The 21381-nt window shown below is 50.4% G+C and overlaps 1 protein-coding gene across 2 annotated transcripts in view; it reads left to right on the forward strand.

Annotated features, from left to right (window-relative positions):
• The window catches only part of Abtb2 (ankyrin repeat and BTB domain containing 2), a 162031-nt gene that overhangs the window by 90300 nt on the left and 50350 nt on the right, over positions 1-21381 (forward strand). The window contains exon 1 of one of the 2 annotated variants that reach the window (XM_047518269.1): positions 12102-12201. The exons of the other annotated variant lie outside the window; for it this stretch is intronic. Coding sequence (XP_047374225.1) covers positions 12192-12201 — 10 coding nt within the window. The 5' untranslated portion in view covers positions 12102-12191. Of the gene's footprint in view, positions 1-12101; positions 12202-21381 lie in introns of those variants that run through there. 2 annotated transcript variants of the gene reach the window in all.

Consider the following 21381-nt stretch of genomic DNA (forward strand, 5'->3'; position numbering starts at 1 on the left):
TATGCAGCAAGTACTTACTGCATGCACACCTGTGCTAGCAATGCCCTGGTACAGGCAACCCCACCCCTGTGCCGCTTACAGTCTGGTGGGGCTCGAGGACACATCGGCCTCAAGAGACCTGGGCGTGGTCTCTTTCAGAGACACCTTATTGTCAGCAGCGGAGATACAGCGTCCTTGCCGCCTGATACCTCAGCCTCTGCTTCCGGCCTTCCCTGACCGCACCGCCATCATCACATCAGCCCCAGCGCCTCTTCTCCCCGTGCCAGAGATGTGCCCTTCTACCTGTGCAGCATCCCCGCTCCTGTCTCTCTGCCGAGTTTCCCGGATCTCCTTCCAGGTCCAGCTCAGGGCTTCACCAGCCGTCATGTCACTGGGCACTGCCAGGGGTGATCTTCCAGAGCGGGTGGAGGTTTAGCCTCCGCAGCACACCGCGAGCTCTGTGAGAACAGGGCTGCGGCTGGGCTCTTGGACCTTCCCGGTGTCATACAGCTTAGGAGAGAGTTATCTGAGTGGGAGGATGCTCTGAAGTAGAGGTCAGGGGGCTCCAGCTCTGGCAGTCTGCTCTTTCAGAAGTGTGGATGAGTTCCCCAGGCGCCCTGCCCTCTTGAACTGCCCTAGGCCTTAGCAGCATGGCCTGTTGTGTTAGAGGGTATTCCCAAAGTGCTTTGTTTTCTCTGGGAAGCCTTCGGGGGTTATTCTGGTCAAAGCCACTTGCCAGTGGTTGCTTTGTAGAACCGGATTTAAGTTTTCATTCAGCTATGAATTTTTTTTTATGTGAAGCTATTATTTCACCACTCTCACCAGCTTTTCAGTTGCTGGTTAATGCCTGTGTAGTACCACTGCTGCAGGTCAGACTTTGAAACTCACTCTTAGAGCTGAAACTCACTCTTACAAGCTGAGCTTCTGTCATGGATTGAGCCCTGGTCCCATTGGTTCTGACTTCTCCCCATGGTGCTGTGTTGGTCAGCTTTCTGTCACTATAACAAAATACCTGAGCTAATCTATTTATAAAGAGAGAAGGTTTGCCAGGCATGGTGGCGCACACCTATAATCCCAGTGGTTTGGTAGGCTGAGGCGGGAGGATCGTGAGTTCAAAGCCAGCTTTAGCAATATAGCAAGGCCTTCAGCAATTTAGTCTGTTTCTAGACAAATATTCTTTTTAAAAAGGGCTGGTGATGTGGTTCAGTTGTTAAGCCCCTACAGTTCAATCCCCAGTACCAAAAAAAAAAAAAAGAGAGAGAGAAAGAAAGGTTTGTTTTGATTCACATTTCTGGAGGTTCCAGTCCATAATGGATTGACCCTGTTGCTTCTGGCCTGTGGTGAGATAGCACATCGTGGCAGGAGCATGTGATGAACCAAAACCATTCACCTTGTCACCAGGAAGCAAAAGAGAAATAGAGGAAGGGGGACAGAGGGCCACAATTCCCTTCCACGGCAAAGACCTAAAGACCCCCCTCTGACCCACCTCTTAAAGGCTCCACCACCTCCTAACAGCACTACCCTGGGGACCAAATCTTTAACTCATGGGCTACTGGGGGTTATGCAGGAACCAAACCTGAGCAGGTGCACATTCACAGGGGTCCAAGGCATGACCGCCTTGGATTCATGTGTTTTCACCTTTATGTAACCTCGATGGTTTTCCACATTAGGCAACAGATCATGCCTCCTTAGGGGGGGTTTTCAGCTGAAATATTCCCAGTCTTACTGTGCCTCTCTTTTAAAAAGTCTACACTTGGGAGCTAATTCACTTGTTTTACATTCTTAAGGAAGCCCAGGGGGTGAGGGGTGCAGGGTTCTGAGCACATCAGAGGCCCAAGCACTGCCTTCAGATTCCCTCAGAAGGCAGAGCCCCCCTGGAATGGACCAGACCACAATTCTGCTTTTTAGCAATTCCTACCTTGGCTAATGGATGTTCTGTTTCCTAGGACTGCAGAATGAAATGGAGTCATAATTAAAGGTGGTCCAAGTTTCTTTTTTATAGGATACTTGTAGTTAAACCTTTTTTAAAAAATGGATCATTATTCCTTGCATACCCCTTGTGGAAACATGGGTCCCCCCGCCCGGAGGGTTCATGAGCTGGGCGAGAACCTCAGCCCACCACATGTAGCTGTTTCTCTCTGTACCCACCCGTGTCACATGCTTAGCAGATGCAGTCAGCTCAACCTGTTGTATCTGTGGGTTCTGCATCTGCAGATTCAACCAACCACATATGGAAGATGTTCAAAAAATAAAAGTATGTACTAAACATGTACAGACTTTTTCCTTCCTTAAACAATAGGATACAACTACTTACATAGTTTCTACACTGTATTTAAGTGATCTAGAGATGATTTAAAGTATATGGGAGCATGTGTGTAGGTTAGGTGCAACTACCGTGCCATTGTGTATAAGGGACTTGCTCATCGGCAGATTTTGGTATCCTCAGCAGATACCGAGGGCTGATCATGTGCCTTCCAACTTGCATAAGGCACGGGATGCTCAACAATGTCTTTCTCTCCTGTGCCTCTGAACCCATTTCTTCAGGTATAAAATGGTGCCAAGAATAGCTTTTCTTATAGAGCCGTTGCGAGGTTTCCGTGCAGTGGTGCTTTAAAGCGCTTTGCAGGGTTCCTGGTAAGTGCACTATCGCTTACAGCGATTGCTGTGATGGTGGTGAGAGTGGATGCTTTGCTGAGATTTTGTGGCCTGCTCTTTGGTTGGGACTGGGCCTTGATTCCACAGGAGACCTGTCTCCGACACTCTCCTGCAGCAGAATCCTGGAGAGGAACAGAGGTGGGACTGGTTTGAGAAGGAAGCCCATAGCCAGTGACAGTGGTGACTGCAGGCCCAGCCAGTCACACAGGAGGTGTTGGCCCAGCTTTTAAGAAACTGACTTTCTGGCAAAAAAGTGATTTTTAGAGCTTCCCAAGGCTCATTTCAAAGAAATTCACTTGCATGTCATACATATGAACTTCAAAAAAAGAAAAAGAAACCTAAATAAGTGAGGCTTTCTGTCATGATAAGGTTGAAAGCAAGTTGGAATGGCCGCGTATGCAGATACTGAGAACAAGGTTTGGGGAGACAAGACTCATCTCTTAAAGACCAACCAAGAGAGCCCTTTTGTTGCATCTGGAATAAGAACCTGTCCCCTCAGGGCTACCCTTGTCTAACTGGCTTAAGAACCCCAGAATTGCCTGCCTAATGCTTTTGCTTTTTTGTTTGGTCAAAGAGTTTTCATTTGATTATAATTCTGTCTTAGGAAAGGAAAGAGAGATTGAGGAGCAGACAAGGCCTGCCGCTCAGGCCCTCAGACTCCTGCTGAATCCTACACTCCCCAGCCACACCCCGCACGTCCTAACTGGGCCTTCTACCCAGCATTGAGCCACCTGTGGGGATGGAGCCCTGCATGAGGCTTACGTGGTCCCAGCTTATGGTCTGTGTGTTGGGGAATCTGCCACTCGGAGGCATTGCTGAGGGTGGCCATGTGCCAAGCCTAGGCTAGGTGCTGAGATCTCGGGTCTGGCCGAGGCACCATGTCCTCAAACAGGTGTGCAGGCTATCCGGAGCAGAGGCACTCTGGGAGTGATTAGGGAGTTCAGCTCAGCATGTGGGGGAGCAGAGAGCTGGAAGCCTGGGTTCCAGCTAGCCCTCTGTCCTTCCGTGGCCATTTGGGGAAGAGGGCTGCTGGCAGACACGTGTTACCAGGTGCTGCAGCAAAGGCTGACCATAAATGACAGGCATTTGTGGCCCTACGGTGAGGAAGGCCTCCTTCTGCTGGGGTGCGTGTGTTTCTGTGGCAGCAGCGTCAGGGGCCCATGTTACTCCCTGGGTTTACCACGTAGTCTACAATACACAGTTGCTCCACATCCTTGGGAGCAGCTTTGAGGGGAGCTGATGGGACCTGGGCCTTCAGCCATACCAATGCTCAGGTGGAAGAAGTAGCCCACCAAAAAACTTCCATTTCTCTTCAGGATGAGACAGTGTGCACGTGTTGCAAGAATCTGAGTTTTCAGAGTGGTATCCCTGTGAGCCACCCCACCCCCACCCCAGCCTCACCTAGATCAGAGGGAAAAGACAGACAGAAGCCACCACAGGGCAGCTGCACTCAGCACCTCAGTCAGCTGAGGTGGTCGCTTGCCTAGTCCAAGACCCGGGGAGTTCTCTGCCAGGTGATGTCCCCTCCGTGGACCTCTGCTGAGGAGGATCTGGTGGGAGGGAGCTCCTCTGGTCCCTCAGTTCTGGCCAGGGGGCCAGGGTGGCCTGAGGGGCAGAGGCACCATCCTGGAGAGGAAGCAGAGCAGGGCCTACACCAGTCACAACCTTGGCAAGTCTCGGGTTTGGTTTTATGGCCAGGGAGATGGATGCCCCACAGGTCAGTCAGGGTTGTCACAGCCATTGCATGACAACTGTGGCTGACATTCATTGAGAGCCTGCATCCCAGATCCTAAGTGCAGTTTTATGTGGGTTTTTTCACATAATGAACTGACAGCAGTCTGACCAGGCAGGTTCAAGTGTCCCAGTTTCACAGAGGAAGAAGTTGAGGCCCAAAGAGGTGAAGCCAAGGTCCCAGGGCTAGTGCCGGGGGACGGGGTGGATATTCAGATGAACCCAAGCCGACTGGCCCAGAGCCCAGCTTGTGCCCCTCTGCTGCAGAGTGAATGAAATTAAATGAGATGATCTAGAGGAAGGCTTACGGGGCGCCCAGCGAGGGCTCACTCAGTCACAACGAAGGCTGCTGGGGATCCCTGTTTTCTGTGTGCGTTGTCATCCTGCATTTTGTTTGAGGGACCCAGCTGTGGATTATTCTAGTCACATGCTAAAAATGTGCAAGGCTTTTGGTCTCTGTGCTGTGGTGAAGCTGCTGCTTGTCTGCTTTCCCACCACTCGCCTGGCCTGCTTGCGTTTTCACTGCGAGTTTTTCAAGGTCAGCGGGGTCCTGAGCGATTGCCCTCTCATCTCCTAAGTGTTTAGAGCTGTTTATTCATTTCCCAACTGGCAGTGATTCTGAGAACACGAGAGGAAAAACAAAAACAAAAACATCTTGTGTGGTCAGCAGGTACACCTCTGGGGGTCAGCACCCCTTTTCCAGGCAGCTGTGGCCTGCAGGTGGCCAGGGTGGCTACCTAACGAGGGACTGAGCTCCTTTCTCTTCGGATCTCCAGGCCTAGCACAGGGCCTGGCTCGGGACAGGTGCTGAAAGAAACAGCAGCGGTTTCAGCAGTGGGGCCAGTTTGCTGTGCTGGACTCGAAGCCAGTGCTTCAGGTCCCATCCTTTTCTCTAGGGTGCAGAGAATCCTGGTCACAACCAGGTGAGGTTTTCTTAAACAACTCTGCAAGCCAGGAATGCTCTCTGCTGAGTCACCGCCCTGATACCTGGGTTTAGGGTGTGTCTTCAAAGAAAGAACCCTGTTCTGGATGTCTCGGGGCTGGGTTCTGGTGTCTGCCCACGGGCTTCAAGCTCTCACCTCTCAAATGCTGAGTCTGTGCCAAGTACTTTCCATAAATGACCTCACCGAATCTGCATAGAAGCCTCATAAGGAAATCGATAATGCTGTTCCCATTGTCTCTGAGAGATAATAAATCGGTAAAATAGGAATAAGACGGGGACCTATCCCCCAGGTTTATTTTTGCAAATTAAATGCCATATGGAATGGATACTGGCAGGGGCTAGAATGCAGTAATCTCTAGATGTTAGTGACTTCTGCTAGAGGAGGGGATAAGGGGGGAGGAATCGCAGTTTAAGATTGTGCTGATTTGCTGCGGTCACGAGGCTGGCCCTTGGAGTCAGCTCTTGGCAGGAGGAGGATTTGAAGTGGGTCCATCTTCCCATTCCTCTCCTCCCTGGTCAGTGTGGTGATAACAGCCTCCCACCCAGGGCCCCAGGATGTCCTGAAGAAGGCAAGGTGATCTTGGGCGTGATAGCTTTTTGAAAGCTAGAAGGTCCCAACATGGGGCACCTCCCCTGCTTCCTGATCAGGCACCAATGCAGAGGCCGGTGAGCTGGGCTCTGGAGCGGGAGAGCTGGTCTGAAAGAAGCCTGACCTCCTCACTGCTCTGCCTCAGCCCTCTGCGGCTGTGACTGAGTGCTTGACCTCTCGCAGCTTCAGTTCCTCTTCTGGAGAATGGAGACAGTGTGCCGCCCCGTAGAGACTCCCAAGATCAGCCTGGGCGGGGCTCACGCGAGCCATCTGGCTCAGTGCCAAGGAAGGGCTCAGTGGCTATCAGCCTGTGGTGACTGGTAGATCTATCCTACAGCCTCACGATGGGGAGACCCCCACCGGCCTTGCCCCCTACCACACACACACTCCCCTGCAGCCCCAGGACACCGAGATATTCATCTCAGGGTTAAGGCAGGCATGACTACTGGGGGACTCCCTTGTACAGGACCCCACCATTCCCCCCCAAAAAGAACCACAGCCCGCAGTCACCACTGCTGCCCGAGCCTGTGCAGGTGGCACGCAGTGAAGATGCCGAAAGCGTTCCTGCCATCACCATCCTCGCTCCTACCGCTGCCTCTGTGTGTCTGCCGCACCCTATGCACTAAGCACCTGGCAGTCAGCACACATGGGGAGATAAGATTCCCAGAGTCATGAAGCAGCCTGGGTGCTCCCAGTGTTGGGAAGTGGCTGTCCTCTTGGCCTCCTTTTCCCACCCACTCCTGTCCCTCAGCCCTCTTGGCTTGTCACTAATGCCCTCAGTCAGAGGGTGTAGTCAGCTCTGACTCAGAGTGACACAAGGTACTTTACAGATCTGCACTTCTAACAAGAAGCAAGTGGCATCATCCATGCACAGGTAAGGCCTGATCTTATTTGTAAAAGGCAAAAGCTCCCTTGTACTGTAGAGTCGTCTTGTGACCGCAGAGTGAGAGGGTCCCTGCAGCACAGTGACCTTAAATAGTGGCCATGCAGAGAGATTTCAGACGCAGGGTCAGGGTATCTCCTCGCAGCTTCTCTATCATGCTTCTGTTGTTCGATGGAGCCCACAAGGGGCAGGGGAGCAAGCCCTGCGAAACTGTCTCCAGGCACCTCAGAAGAGGGCAGCTCTTCCCTGCAGCCTTTTGGGGGCTATGACCTGTTTCCAGTGTACACTCAGCTTGGATCCTAGAAGCTTGCCATTGTTCATTGATGATGGACGGGGAAAGATGCCTACATGTTAGAACTCCTGTTCTAACCAATTCTTCATTCTACCTAAAGATGAATACAAGATTGACATCTGAAAACAACAGTGATTACCAACATTGGAGCTCTGGAGGCAGGAAAAGCAAAATAAGACTGCTGGGTTCTCTTCCCTTCTTCCATTCCTCCATTTCCTCACCCCTTACATGGTATTTGGGCAGCAGGGACATCATCTCGTTGGAAAGGATGAGGTAGGAACCCTTGGACTGGCCCCAGATGATTGCCACCTTCTCCCCGTCCCCTTGGTCAGCCCTCAGGAGGCCTGCATATCCTTTCCCTGCCAGACAGCCTTGGAAGCTGCAGTATTAACTTACTTAATTCCCACAATTCCCCAGGAAGGAAGTTATAACTGTTCCCCCTGTACAGAGGAGGAAACTGAGGCAGAGATGTTAAGAATTTGCCCAGAGCCTCACAGTGACTATAGAATTGAGCGTGGAACTCAGTCCTCCTTTTAACCACCATGCCATAATGCAGCCCTTCTAGAAAAAAGGGCAACTCTGACTAAAGTCACCCAACCATTCAGGAGCAGCTTTTCCATGGGAATGGGGTGTAGGAGCTTGGTGACTTAAACCTGTCCACCCAATACCTGTGTTAAATTATTAGGCATCTTTGCTGTCCCTGTTGTCTCCAGTGCTGACAGGTGGGATCTTCTGTGGACAGTGGGTGGACAGTGAAGAAAGCAAAGCCCTGCTCTTGGGCCCCTCTCAGTGACTGAGAGCCTGTGCTTTGGCAGGTAGATATCAGGTAGAACACATACCGTACTTGATGGTGTTAGTGTTATGGAGAATCCTGCAGGGAATTCAAATAGAGCCAGAAACAAGCAGATACAGGGCTGGGGAGACTGCCGGAGAAAGTGGCATTTGGGAAGCCCTGGAGGAGGTGAGGGACCTAGCCATTCAGATACATGGGGAAGGAGCAATTCAAGAAAAGGACAGCAAGTTCAAAGGCCGTGTGGCTGCAGCATGCCTGGTATGCCTGAGAATAGTAAGACAAGTGTGGTATAGCTAGAGAGTTGGCTTTGAGGCCAATTTGAAGACTTTTTTACTCAGAGTGTGGCCTAGGGTGGAAGGGGTGCCCCAAGAGGACTTTAAATGGAATGGCATGTTCGGATTAGACTCCTTGATTTTAACAGGTTTTAGTAGTCTTTGTCCTGTTGGGTCAAAGCACAAAGATAGAAATGGGGAGATCAGCAAGGTTATTGCAGGAAGCCAGGCGAGTGCTGATGGTCTCTTGGACAGGTATCAGGGAAGATGGAAGATGGAGAGTAACCTCCTAGGGATACCCAACCGTCTCTGGGTAGAGGCAGCCTACTCTTTTCCACCCTGACCTGCCCTCCCAGGAAGGAAAAGGAAGTGTTGACAGCCACAACACCCTGACCCTGGGGTGCCCAGGTCCCCTCCTAGTTCCTCTTGAGGAAGCTGGAGTGTCTCCAAGGATAACCCGGTCGAAGTCAGGCTTTATGCTCCTAAACAGGAGGAGAGCCACAAAAATATGGGTGCGGATGTTAATTCACAGTAAGTGGGAGGCACTAGGGAAGAATAGAGTTACTTTAGATTAGGTGGAGGAGAGTGATGGGAGGGGAGGGGATACGCGGGTAGGAAGGATAGCAGAGTGAAACAGACATTATTACCTCCTGTACATATATAACTGCATGACCCATGTGATTCCACAACATGTACAGTCAGAAAAAGGAGGAATTGTAACCCATTTATGTAAGATATATCAAAGTGCATAAATGCATCCTACTGTCTTGTATAACTAATTAAAACAAATTTTAAAAAATTTAAAATAAATTTTTAAAAATCATGGGTGGACAGGGCCTGTGTCCTGGAAGGGCATTTGCAGCACTGCATTCCTTGGCTGGGGACTTCATCACGGCTCCTTCAGGCCTCACGTCATTTGCACTTGTGCTTAGATCCTTATCCCACAAGCAGCAGTAAGCTAGGGAGCTGGAGGCCGCGAATTCCTCTAAGGGGATGCTCTGGCTTCTTCGTTACTGCCCAGCCAGGAGCCCCAGGCTACCTGAGCTGGAAAAGTTCAGATTTATACAAATGGTCATTCAGAAGGGGAGAATATCCTTCACACTGAGCACGTTCCAATCATAATCATACATAATCTGGCAAAGGAATTTATGGAGATAAGAGGAAAACAAGTTGAAATCACAGCATCCAGGAGAAGCATGAAGGTACAGCCATGCTAATCATTATAGAGCCGCCAGCCCCGAAAGGTCACGCTGCATCCATTAGCATGGTCCATCCTCAGAGCAGCCTGAGGGAGGTGTGGGCTCCATTTTACAGCTGGGAAAACCTCCAAACACACTGTAGCTCATCCAAGATGATCCAGAGGTGGACAGTCTGCCCTCAAAGTCCCTGCTGTTGGCCACGACTCCATAAAATATTTCTTAAACAGCTTACTTCCCTCCTGCTTATATTCACCTCTCTCATAAACTTGAGAATCACCAAGGAGAAAATATCATTTTCCCTACAAATAATAGCTGCCATTGCTTCCAGACCATCTCCACCAACTATTTGGGAAATAGACTGAATTTTCAAAATTCCACCAAATACTTTTAAAAGGATGGGGGTACCTGAGGGTTCCCAGACACAGATGCTGTCCAGAACAGTTAGGAGGGTACAGATCCCCAGAGGAGAAGGCTCTGCAGCTGTTGCAGATGGCTTTGCCCTGCTCCTCAACTCTCTTTGTCCTCCTGCCTCCCTCCTGAACTGGCCAAAAGGCGTGATGCGTCGGCATCCCAATCACTCTGTTCCCCTGGAGATCCCAGCCTGGCCTTGAGCCCCGAGGCCTCCAGAGTAAATCAGTAAATTAGGGGGGTGAGGGTCCAGGGAGGGTATCAAAAGAGAATGGGTCCTCTGGCTGTCAGCTACCTATAATCTGCTGCTTAAAATGCTGTCATCAGGAACTCTGGAGCCCCGGGGTCCTTCAGCACTAGAATTAGGCTCTCTGAACCCATCAGATGAACCAGCCCAAATCAGGAAGAATTTTTTTCTTAGAAAGTACATTAAATTGAGTTCTGTGTTTTCTGCCTTTTGCACAAGGCCGGAGGTGTAAAACAGTCTATAAGAGCAAAGGAAGGAGAAAATTTCCATATTTTCTCAGCTATTCAAAACACTTTTTCTTTCTTTCTTTCTCCTTTTTTTTTTTTTTTTTCCACTTCCAATGATGAGACTATTCCCATGACATCTTCGTTCAGGAGGAAAAACTTTCGATTCTTTATTTTGTCTTTTCCCCTTATCTCCATTCTATCTCTTTTTTCCAATTTTAATCTTCCTTTCCCAACAAGAATCTGCAGGGACTTCCCACCCAGCCTCTTCCCGGTAGAGCTGTCCTCACCAAACCCTGCAGGGATGTCCTTCTACCCGCCACATCCCCGCCCATTGCCCACGCCTCTCCAGGGTCAGCCTGCCTCTGGGCCTGGGCCGAGGGGAGCCAGCTGCTGCTCTGGCCCTGCCCACAGCTTGCTCATGCACTTTCTCTCCTTAGATCTCGCTCAGATAACTCTCTTTCCCATTCAGGTCTACACTACCTGGAAGGCCTGTTTGAAGGAGGACTGATGCCTCTCGGCCTTCCAGGCCTTGTCTCCTTACCTGGGGCACAGAAACTGTTCAATTAACTAATGCTGATCTCCTTTAGCTTGGGTCAGGAAAAGCCCAGCAATGTGGCCATTAGTGATGGATTGCCTGTGGCTGCCGCCTGAGAGTAGTGTCAGCAGGAACCCTAGCTTGTGGCTTAGAAGCCAAGGGGACCCTGGCTCAGCATCCTGAACTGCTCTGATAGGCAAATCCTCTTAGGAAGGTGGATGGTAGCCACCAGTTCCTTTTGATCTTCCTCTCTCCCATCCGCTCCCGTGCATGCAGTTCATCAACCCAGGCTAATTCACTAAATACTTGGGATGTAGCGGTTTACGAAATGGTTCAGGATCCTCATCCCTTCTGATGGTGGTGATAACAGAGTCCTTTTATTTATTGAACTCTTATTATATGTTAGGCCTTGGGGTTAGTGCTTTATGTGATTTGTGCATAACTGCTGAAAGAAACCATATCCATTTTACAGATGAAGGAACCTGGGCCCATAGGTTAATAACTCATCCAGGCTCACGTTCAGGCAGCTGGTTGATGGCATTCGTTTATTTCCAGAAGATATTAAGCATCTACTATATGTCTAACATTGCTTAGTCAGTGCTTGCCATGAGGAGCTAGTATTTATTAATTTTGAGGGAGTAAAAAGGGCCCTGTCCTGTGGCAGAACTGGGATTTCCAGAGTCTTTAGGTCTAGCAGAAACAGGAAGCGTTGCCCTGTTAACCTGGGATAAGGGCAGTGTTAGGCAGTGTTGCCTGAATGTCCCCGAGGCTTACCACTGCCTGACAGCTGTGTGTCTTCATTAGGAAAAGATTGTGCATGAAGCACCTTGCCCAAGTTCTGTGAGCGGAGCTCTGGGGCTGGCTCAGGAGTGTGTTGCGTCTCTCCTCTGAGGAATGGAGCCAGCCCCAGTGCCTCCCTTGCCAGCCTCACCTGGGTGTGGCAGTCAGTCTTGTTATCAGTGAAAGTAATGCAGGAAACTCCTGATGGGGAAGCCCAGGGTAATTTACAACAACTCGGAGGTTCTGGTTACTGCCTCTCCTCTCTAGAAGGCCAGGGAGGGGAGAACCTAGTAGTTCTAGTTATCAGCTGTCACCAGGTTCCCACTAGAGTTGGGAGTCCCCCTCCCTTCCCTCTGCCTCACTGAGTCAGCGATCAGCTGGCCTGCCAAGGTGTCCACAAATAACTTCTCCACGTGATCTCACCGGAAGCTCCTCCTGGTGACTCACAGGGTACTTACAGCACCTTCTCCAGGGCGAGCCTACCTGGCCCCCACCCCAGCCAGGGAGGAGGCAGGCATAGGGAAAACCCCTTCTCCAGACACAGAGAAGGATTTCAGGAAGCTGGGGAAAGAGTTGCCATATCTGCACTAAGATCTTCTGATGAAAATAGAAGAGAAAGGAATGGAAGAGGCACGGAGTCCACTGTCATCCGGCAGACATGGCCGAAGGTCTGTGGCCCCTGCATACAGGGCAAGGGTGTTATAAGCAGGCAAGTCAGTGACCACCAATGCTTCAGGGAGGGGCTGCTGTCATTTGGGCGAGGTGACTGTCCTCCCTTTGCCAACTTATCAGAGCCTTCCCTGCCCACCTCCTGCCCCAGGTACCATTTTTGAGCCTACCCTGTGTCGAGCCCTGCTCTAGACTCTCACACTCGGACCCTAACATGACCTTCACATTTTTCACTGAGCTGTGCTGCCTCTTAGCATGGTTTGTGTAGGCTTCGAAATGCCTCGGTCCCCATGGGATAGTGGCATGGGTACGAGGGCTGGAATGGACTGCTGCCCCTGCTGTGCTTCCTCACATCACAGCGACCACCACAGGGAGATGTAAAGGCAGGGTGTGCAGGATGTGTGTGTGCCGGTCCACCTGCGGCTCTCCAGGGGCTGCCGCAGTGATTCCAGCCCCCACCCCGGTTGACAGGTGGGTCTGACCAGGGACCCTGCACTGAGCACTGAACATAGCTGGTCTTCCCAAGAGAGGAAGGTGAACCCCTCTGGAGGAACAGGAACGCTGTGGGCTAGGAGAGCTGAGACGGGTGGCCGTGACCTTCAAAGACATATAATGGCATCAGAAAAATGCTTTTTGATACAATAAAAGCAACAAAAACCACTGTAGGCTTAAAAATATATCCACAACACTTCTAAGTGATGGAATTGAGTGATTTTCTTTTAATTTTCTGATCTTATTCTAATTAGTTGTACATGACAGTAGAATGCATTTATACATTTTGATAGAATTGAGTGATTTTATTCTGTCTTGCTCTTGACCATATTTGCTGCAGTAAACGTGCATTAATTATTCTTATAATGATAATTTAATAAGATGCTAGTGAGAGAGCTTAATGCTTAAGAGTTGTCAATCTCCTGAACTGATTTCTTGTTAAAGGTGCTTTTAGGTCTCCATGTCCTTTGTGGTGGCACTTCTTTTTAAAGAAGAGTGTTCTAGCACAGAAGTCATTACCAATTGAGCAGGAAGGAATAAATAATTTTCTGAAACTCTCACATAATGAGAGATACCACTTCACTAGGAGTGCTGTAACCAGACTGAGAGGTGTTAGCAAGGATGACAGGAAATTGGACCCCTCTACTGCTGGTGGGAATTAATCTAGTGCAGCCATTGTGGAAAATAATCTAGTGGCTCCTCAGAAAGCAAAATACAGAATTAACCACCTGACCCGGCATTTCCCCTTGTAAGTATATACCCAAGACAGGTGAAAGTTTACGTTCACACAAAAACTGTATTGCCCATAGCAGCATCCTTTATAATAACCAGAAAGTGGGAACAACCCCAATGTCCATCAAAGTTGGAGAGGCAATGTGAAGTGTGTCTATGCAATGGAACGTCATTCATCCACAAAAGTAGTCGCACAGCACTGATAGGTGCTGCTGTGTGGATGCACCTCGACACAGGCTGGGTAGAAGGTGCCAGACACAAAAGGCCACCCCCGTGTGATTGCACGCATGTGAATGTCCAGAATAGGCCAATCCTTGGAGGTAGGAAGCAAGCAGATGGGAGGCTTCAGGGGCGGGGAATGGGGATGACTGCAAACTGTTTCTTTTGGGGGGATGAGCATGTTCTGAAATCAAATAGATGTTAAGGTTTCATAGCTCAGAATGGACTAAAAGCCACTGAGTTGTTCCTTTTGAAAGGGGGTGGGTTTTATGGCATGTGAGTTATATTTCAGTTTTTTAAATGTTACCAACTTGGACTCATAAATGCCCAGCCTGTTTCCCTGTAGTGGCGTGGACACATGGGCCGCCGCTTGCTAACTCTGCTGTCCTGGGCAGTTTGCTTAACCCTGGGGGCGTCTTTTATCTTATGGTAAGTGGGGACACCATTAAGTCATAGAGTCCTCAGGACAGTCTGCTCTGAGCCCATTACTGCTGCTGCTGCTCCTTCTCCCCTGCAGGGTCAGCTGCTCCCTACGGAGGCGGGGTTGCCATTTGTGCAGGGGGTCTTGGTTTTGCTTTCTCCCACTGTGAAAGAGCCTCTGTGAACCCCATCTCCTCTAAGAGGCTGGGTTCCAGGGTTGGAGGGGAGGCAGTGATGGCCCGTCTTGCCTAACCATTTCCAGTGTTTGTTTGAGGCAGAACAAGCCAAATAGTGGCTTCTGCTGAAGCTTGCAGTTCTGGAAACATCAGGGGACTTCGAAGTTCAGAGTACTTGCATGGCATGGGTGTTTATTTTTCATGTGTATGCTTTCTTCTCTCCCCCCCCCCCCCTTTCTTTTAAGGGAAAGGCATAGAAGAGCTAGTTTGAGCTCTGCAGAGCTGTTGTTTGCAGCTGGCGACATCAGCCATAACAGTGGCAGGGCCTCACAGACCGACACTTCAGCGCTCTGCTCTCCAGGGCCATCTTTTGGCCCAGGACCAGGGCTGAGGAGGGCCTGGGTTGGAGGCCAGACTGACAGGCCTCTCTCTTCCTATGTTTAAAGTCCACACTGGAGCAGGCAGTTCTGCCCTCCCTGTCAGTCACCTCCATGCTATATGTATAGTTGGAGAAGATTGTGTCATAGGTATATATTTTTTACCTTTAATTTACAATGCCATCCGAAGACAAAGCCATTATTCTAGTTCGCTTTACTGCTGAGAGTATCTCAATTTTTTACTGAAGCTTAAGGCTCACCTCAGCCCACCCTTTCTGAACAGTTTTTCAGACTTGTAAGCACCTGCCGCGTTTTTGGAGCTATGTGAACTGCAGAGATTGTAGGGTAAAGGAAGCGGTAAGATGAAGAATATAGTTTCTGGCCTCTGTAATCTGTGTGCAGATTGCTCCTACCTCAAGCTGAGAACCACAGAGAGGGGCAGAGTGTGGAGGCCATTAGAGGTCACACAAGCCCCCAAGGACAAAGGACACCACCTATCCACCGTGTACCCACGGTGCTGAGCACACACGTGCATGTCTGGGTCAGTCCTCATCCTTAACATCAGGCACTGTGGCCATTGTACAGACCAGCAAGGCGAAGCCCAGAGAAGATGTTATTGTCCAAGGTCACCCTGCAAGTAAGACGGGGGTGCTTTCAACCTGTGAGCGGGTGTTCTTAACCCCACTGTGCATCGTAGGGAAGTTTGGGGAAGAAGAGTCTCTGGGTAGAAAGAGGATGGCAAAGCTGGGAGCCACCAGCATGGAGGTTGTGGGGTCATGAGCGCTCCAGTGTCCAGGGAGGGCTCTGTCCTCTCACTCCCTGTCCCAGTCGGGGTTGCCCAGACAGCACACCCCGGTGGCTGGCACATGAGGTCCTGAGCTCCTGGATCTGAGGGAGAGTGAGCAGGCTAGGCAGGGCTGAGCCACGACTTGTGAGGGGCCGCGACGGACACGGAGCCCCACCACAGGAAGACTGCTAACCTTGCAGGGCGTGCACACAGGACTGGGCGTAGGAGCTTCCAGAAGACAGAATGTCTTCAGTGCTTCAGTGGAGAACTTTTCTAGCAGTTGGAGCTGCAGATGAGCTCTCTTAGGGAGATTGAGTTCTTGGTCGCTGGTACTGTGGCCTCCCTCAGCCACATAGGGTATCATAGGGAGGGACAGATATGAGAACAAGGACAGCATATTAAAGATGGGACATGACTGAACATGCTCAAGCAGGATCAGAGGCTGGGTGCTTTCTGTAGCCCTTCCAGCTGTGGCTGTACAGAGTGTGTTCTGGGTTGGGTTTGGCAGGGACTAGTATGTGTGTGTGTGTGTGTGTGTGTGAGAGAGAGAGAGAGAGACAGAGACAGAGACAGAGACAGACAGACAGACACTGAGGCCCTGAGCCAGAGAAGTTGCCTGCTGAGACTTAGTCAAGGGGATTAAAAGATTTCGACTCCACCTCACCTTTGCCATGGGCAGTTGACTGGACCGGGGGTATGGACGGTAGGATCCGAGAGGCAGCAGTGCTTCCGCCTCCATGTAATTTGGGTCAATGATTCAAGTAATGAGACTGAACCTGGGGAGCTGGACACTTTCTGGCTGCAAGGCAGGACACCCTGCACTACAGACATGACTAGCAGAGGTGTCAGTGGCCCAGCTGGGACGGGGGCCCCCACGCAGGGGAAACACAGGTGGAAAGATAAGGTGGTGTGTTCAGCGCATGAGCCAGAGCAGCTCGTGATGGTTCTGGGGGATGGCAGTGGAGCTGGGGGGCTTCACAGGGGCAAGAGAGGAGAGCCTTCGCAGAGCAGCGTCCCCTCTATCAGTTGTACCGCTCAGATCCAGGGAAGCTACACCCGCCGCCTTTTCTCTGGCAGGTTGCCAACCCCTGTTCAGCCGGGGAGAGGGGTGCTGCCGAAACAGGCTGATTCACTGTTTCCACTCGGTCCTCCTCGGCAGTGTTGGTGGGCAGATCACACGCCAGCCTCGTAAACTCACTCTCCGCTTGTCCATGTGACGTTTATAGCCCCACAGGGAGCTGGCTTTTTAATGAGCCTAATTTGAGACTGTAAGTAGGAGTTTGTAAAACAAACAGCGAGGGGCTTCGGGCCAAAGCCCAAAGTTGCAGTTTGAGTACACAGGGTCACACACAGCTCTGCAGACAGGCAGGGGCTCCTCCATGCCCAGGGCACCGGGACAGCGGTGCTCCCCAGAGAAGGAGGGCCCACCCTTCCAGGATGCTGGCTCCAGGCTCTGTCTCCCCGCCAGAAGACCTCCCTGGAAAACAGGAGAGTCCTGGCTTTCCCACGGGAGGCAGGGACCTCTGGGGAGCAGGCCTGTGTGCACCTGAAGGCCCCAAGTGCTCCCCTCAGACCCTCAGACTCTTCTGGGCAGAAGAGTCTGTTGTCCAAAGGCACTGTGTAAGAAATTCCCTTTCTGGGAGGGTGGCTTTCAAATTAAGACTGCCCAGGATGTCCATCAGGAACCTGCACAGTTGACCTGCCTCCAGGCCCCAGCGGAAGGTGAGGCACCTCGCTTCCCATGCGGTTGCTCCTTCAGCTGGAGCCCTGGGCTGTGATGTGACTCCGAGACCCCCACCCATCATGACACGGCACTAGAGAGGCCCTCCTGACTCCCCAGGTAGCAGCAGTACGCGCTGTGGGCCTTTAGCATGGCAGGCACTGCAGCTGTTGGAAGTGATAGGAGTAGCATTTGGAGCTGTGGAAGGACAACCATGCGGTACCAAGTGAGCAAGTGCAGGGATTCCTTTTTAAAACTTATCTGTACAGGTATGCGGCCTGAAGTCTGAGGGGGTGACATACCATAATGTCCGTGCAGTCTCAGAGTGGTAAATCGTGGTGGCCTGTATCTTCCTCTTCTGTCTGATGTTTTAAAATTAAACCACGGGCAGTGGGGTTCACAGGCCTCCCGGCCGCCGACGGGCTTGGGAGGCTACAGGGGCAGGCGGCTCTGCTCCTCCATCTCTGCTGCCCCTGGAGTTGCCATCTGAGTCTCGGGAGGCCCGGCCAGAGCCGCCTGTTCTCTGTGGAGGCCGAGGGCGTACCCACTCCAGCCAGACCGGACAGTGAACTTGGGTGTCATTTTCAACCTGCTTCTTGGAGATGTTGGGGCCTGGGACCGGGGTCTGCTTTACCTTTGGCCCCTTCATCTGATTTTGTTTAATCAAAGGATTCCAGAGTTTGAAATTGTTTGGTTTTACTAAGCTACTGGTTAATAGCAAGCAACTCTCTCGTATCAGAGAATCACTTTGTCTGTAAAGCATAGCAAGCACGATTGTTTCGGACTGTGTCTTGTTCCCCGTGAAATTCGGATGCTGAAACCCTAGCCTTTGGTATCTGGGAATGTGACCACAATTGGATCTGGGTCCTTTATAGAGGCAGTGAATATAAAATGAGGCCATGAGGACAGGTCTTGATCCAAAATGTCCCGTGTCCTTCTAAGAGTTGAGGACACAGGCAAGCACAGAGAGAGACGCGTGAAGCCCAGGGAGAAGATGGCCATCTGCAAGCCAAGGAGAAAGGCCTCAGGAGGGACCTTGGTGCATCTCTGGGTTGGAGCCCCTAGAACTTTGAAAAAATACGTTGTTGTTGTTTAAGCTACCCTGTCAGAGGTATTTTGTTTCCATAGTCCTGACAACTAAGACAAAGAGGGACTTACTTGTCTCTTGTAAACAAGTTCAGGAACTTGTAAACTAAGTTCACAGTGTGACTTAGCTGCCTGGTGAGACCATCAAGAGACCCAGCTCTTCCTACCTTTTGTTTTGCCCGCCTCTCCACACTCTGGTCTCCCTCTTATCCCTTCATGTGGTGGAGCATGGACCTGCCTCCTGGTGGTACTGTGGCTGCTGCTGCACCTTCTTCTGTGAATGTATCACAGTCTAGGCAATTGAAAAACAAAAGCTCTGCCATCCAGGAAACCTATCCCCTTTAATCAGAAAAAAAAAAAAAAAAAAAAAAAAAAAACACTTTCCAAAACCCCCAAAGTCTTTGATATCTCACTGTCCTTAAAATGTCACACATCTGCTAGGGAGCCTGGAAAGGGTCTGCCAGGTCCCCTGTCATACTGCATAACCATTCTAGACAGTGTTGGGGTTCTGTTAGCCAGGAAGGGGGAGGAGGTGTTGGATAGATTGCTTGAGAGAGGCAGCACAGTTTCGAGTCCAGTGACGATTCTCTTACATCTTTGCAGGGAAAGATCAGGGCGCCCTCCAAGATCCTGGCAGTGGCACAGTGCATGCTGGGAGGGGTGTGCCCTCTGGGAATGAATGTTCTACAGGAACCTCAATAAAAGAGCTTGCTTCCCTTACTCCTCCACCCCTGCCACCCACTCTGGTATCGTGCAGTTTGCTCAGCCATGCGATGACCAGGGAGTGGCTGTTCATCTTGAACTCTGTACATTCCCTTTAGAGTCTTTTGAGTAAATGGGGGTGGGGGCTTTCTGTTACTTTTCCTCCCTTGCTGACAATGACAGCGAAAGCCCTGTCCTCGGGCCCTCCTTCTATCCTTCTAGTCCGATTGCAGGGGCCCCCTCTGGTATTTATCATGGTGCATTTTATTTGCCCACGTGGTTTTCCTTTCCCTGGGGCAGGAAGCCAGGTCTCATTCATCTCTGTATTCCCAGCACCAAGCTCTGTACTTGATGGGCATAGGATGGATATTTGAATAAGTGGGTGAATGCTGAGAAGAGCACAGCACAGCGATTTCTACACAAATAGATCAGTGGAACAGAATAGAGCCTGGAAATAGACCCACACCAACACCATCAGCTGATCTTTGATAAAGGAGCACAGGCAGAGACAGTAACCCAGAGATGGTGCTAGAACTGGACCTTCACTCTCCCCAAGATTAACTCACAGTGGACCTCAGAGCTAAATGTAAAATGCAACACTACAAAATTTTAGAAGACAGCCTAGGAGAAAATTGAGGTGACCTTGGATTTGGGGGTGACTTTGTAGAAAGCCCAGTCCATGAAAGAATCAATCAGCTGGACTTCCAGTTAAAAATTTCTGCTCTGTGAGAAAGAGAAACTCAAAGTGAAAAGATAAGCCACAAATGAGGAAGAAATATTTGCAAAAGACAGAACTGATGAAGGACTGCTATCCAAAATACATAAGCAACTGTTAAAATTCTGCAGGAAGAAAACAACCCAGTTTTTAAATGGACCCAGGCTGGGGATATAGCTCAGTGGCATTTGCCTAGGATGTTCTAGGCCCTGGGTTCGATCCCCAGCACTGCAATAAAAATTAAATAAAGTTGGGCAAAAGACCTTATCAGACATCTCACCAAAGAAGTGACACAGGTAGCAAGTAAGCACAGAAAACAATGCCTGGCATCATTTGTCATTAGGGAACTGCAAATTAAAACAGCAATGGAAGGGGGCTGGGTTGTGGCTCAGTGGTAGAGTGTTTACCCAGCATGTGGGAGGCACTGAGTTCGATTCTCAGCACCACATATGAATAAATGAATAAAAGGTCCATCAACAACTAAAAATAATTAAAAAAAAAAAAAAAAAAAAAAAAAAAACCAGCAATGAAGGGCTGGGACTGTAGCTCAGTGGTGGAGTGCTTACCTAGCACATGCGAGGCACTGGGTTCGATCCTTAGCACCACATAAAAATAAATGCAGTAAAGGGATGCTGTCCATCTACAACTAACAAAAAATAAAAATAAAAAGCACTGAGACACCACTGCATACCTGTTGGACCAACTGAAATCCTGAACACTGACACCAGAAACTGCTGATGAGGATATGGAGCAACAGGAACTCTTATTCATTACTGGGGTGCCAGATGGTACAGCCACATGAGAGGACAGTTGGGCAGTTCCTTTCAAAATGAACTGTATTCTGCACAATCCAGCAATTACACCCCTTGGTATTAACCCAAAGGAACTGAAAACTTATGTCCACACAAAAACCTGCTCACAGATATTTATAGCAGCTTCATTCATAGTTGCTGAACCGTGGATGTGACCAGCGCTTAGCACAAACATTGACAAAAATGGTCGGCTGGATGGAGAGAGTGCAGGCAGGGGCCTGCCCAGTGGAATTTGCGCCATGAATTCCACAGCAGGGCACGTGTCCCCAGCCAGCAGTAGGCCCTTTGGATGCCACTCTCCCAAGCCCTGGCCTCCTCTGCCTCAGTGTACAGATGACCCTGTGTCTCACCCACTCAACCCCTTCAGTGGGTTCTCCTGGTTCTTGGGCAGAATTTGAGTCCCTAGGTTTTTGTGCCTGTAACTTGTCACACTCTGGCTGTCCCTCTGAGTCCCCCTTTTAGTCCTCCTAAGGGTTCCTGGCACCAAGTCCCACCCACTGCCTGTTTTTGTACAGGCCCTCCAGCCAAGAGTGAATCTTACATTTTTGAATGGTTGAAAAATATTCGTGACATGTGAAGATGATGTGAAATTCAAATTTCAGTGTCCACGGTTTTATTCATGAAACACAGCCATAGCTGTTTGTCTTGTCACAGGACACTGGCAGAGTTGAGTGGTTGTGACAGAGATGGCGTAGTCCACAAGGTTGAATATAACTCCTCTGTGACCTTTGAGGAAGAAGGGAAGACCCGTCCAGCCCCTCTGCCAAGCCGACTCCTCCCCCTCCCCCTCCCCTCCCCCTCCCCCTCCCCTCCCCCTTCCCCTCCCCTCCCCCTTCCCACTCCCTCCTCCCCCTCCTCTCTGGCCAGGATGGTCTGCCTCAGGGACCTCCCACCCTCTCCTCTTGCTGGCTCCCTGGGGAAGCCTTGGAGTGCATACAGAT

Source organism: Sciurus carolinensis, chromosome 11 (assembly GCF_902686445.1).
Source record: "Sciurus carolinensis chromosome 11, mSciCar1.2, whole genome shotgun sequence".
Taxonomy (NCBI): domain Eukaryota; kingdom Metazoa; phylum Chordata; class Mammalia; order Rodentia; family Sciuridae; genus Sciurus; species Sciurus carolinensis.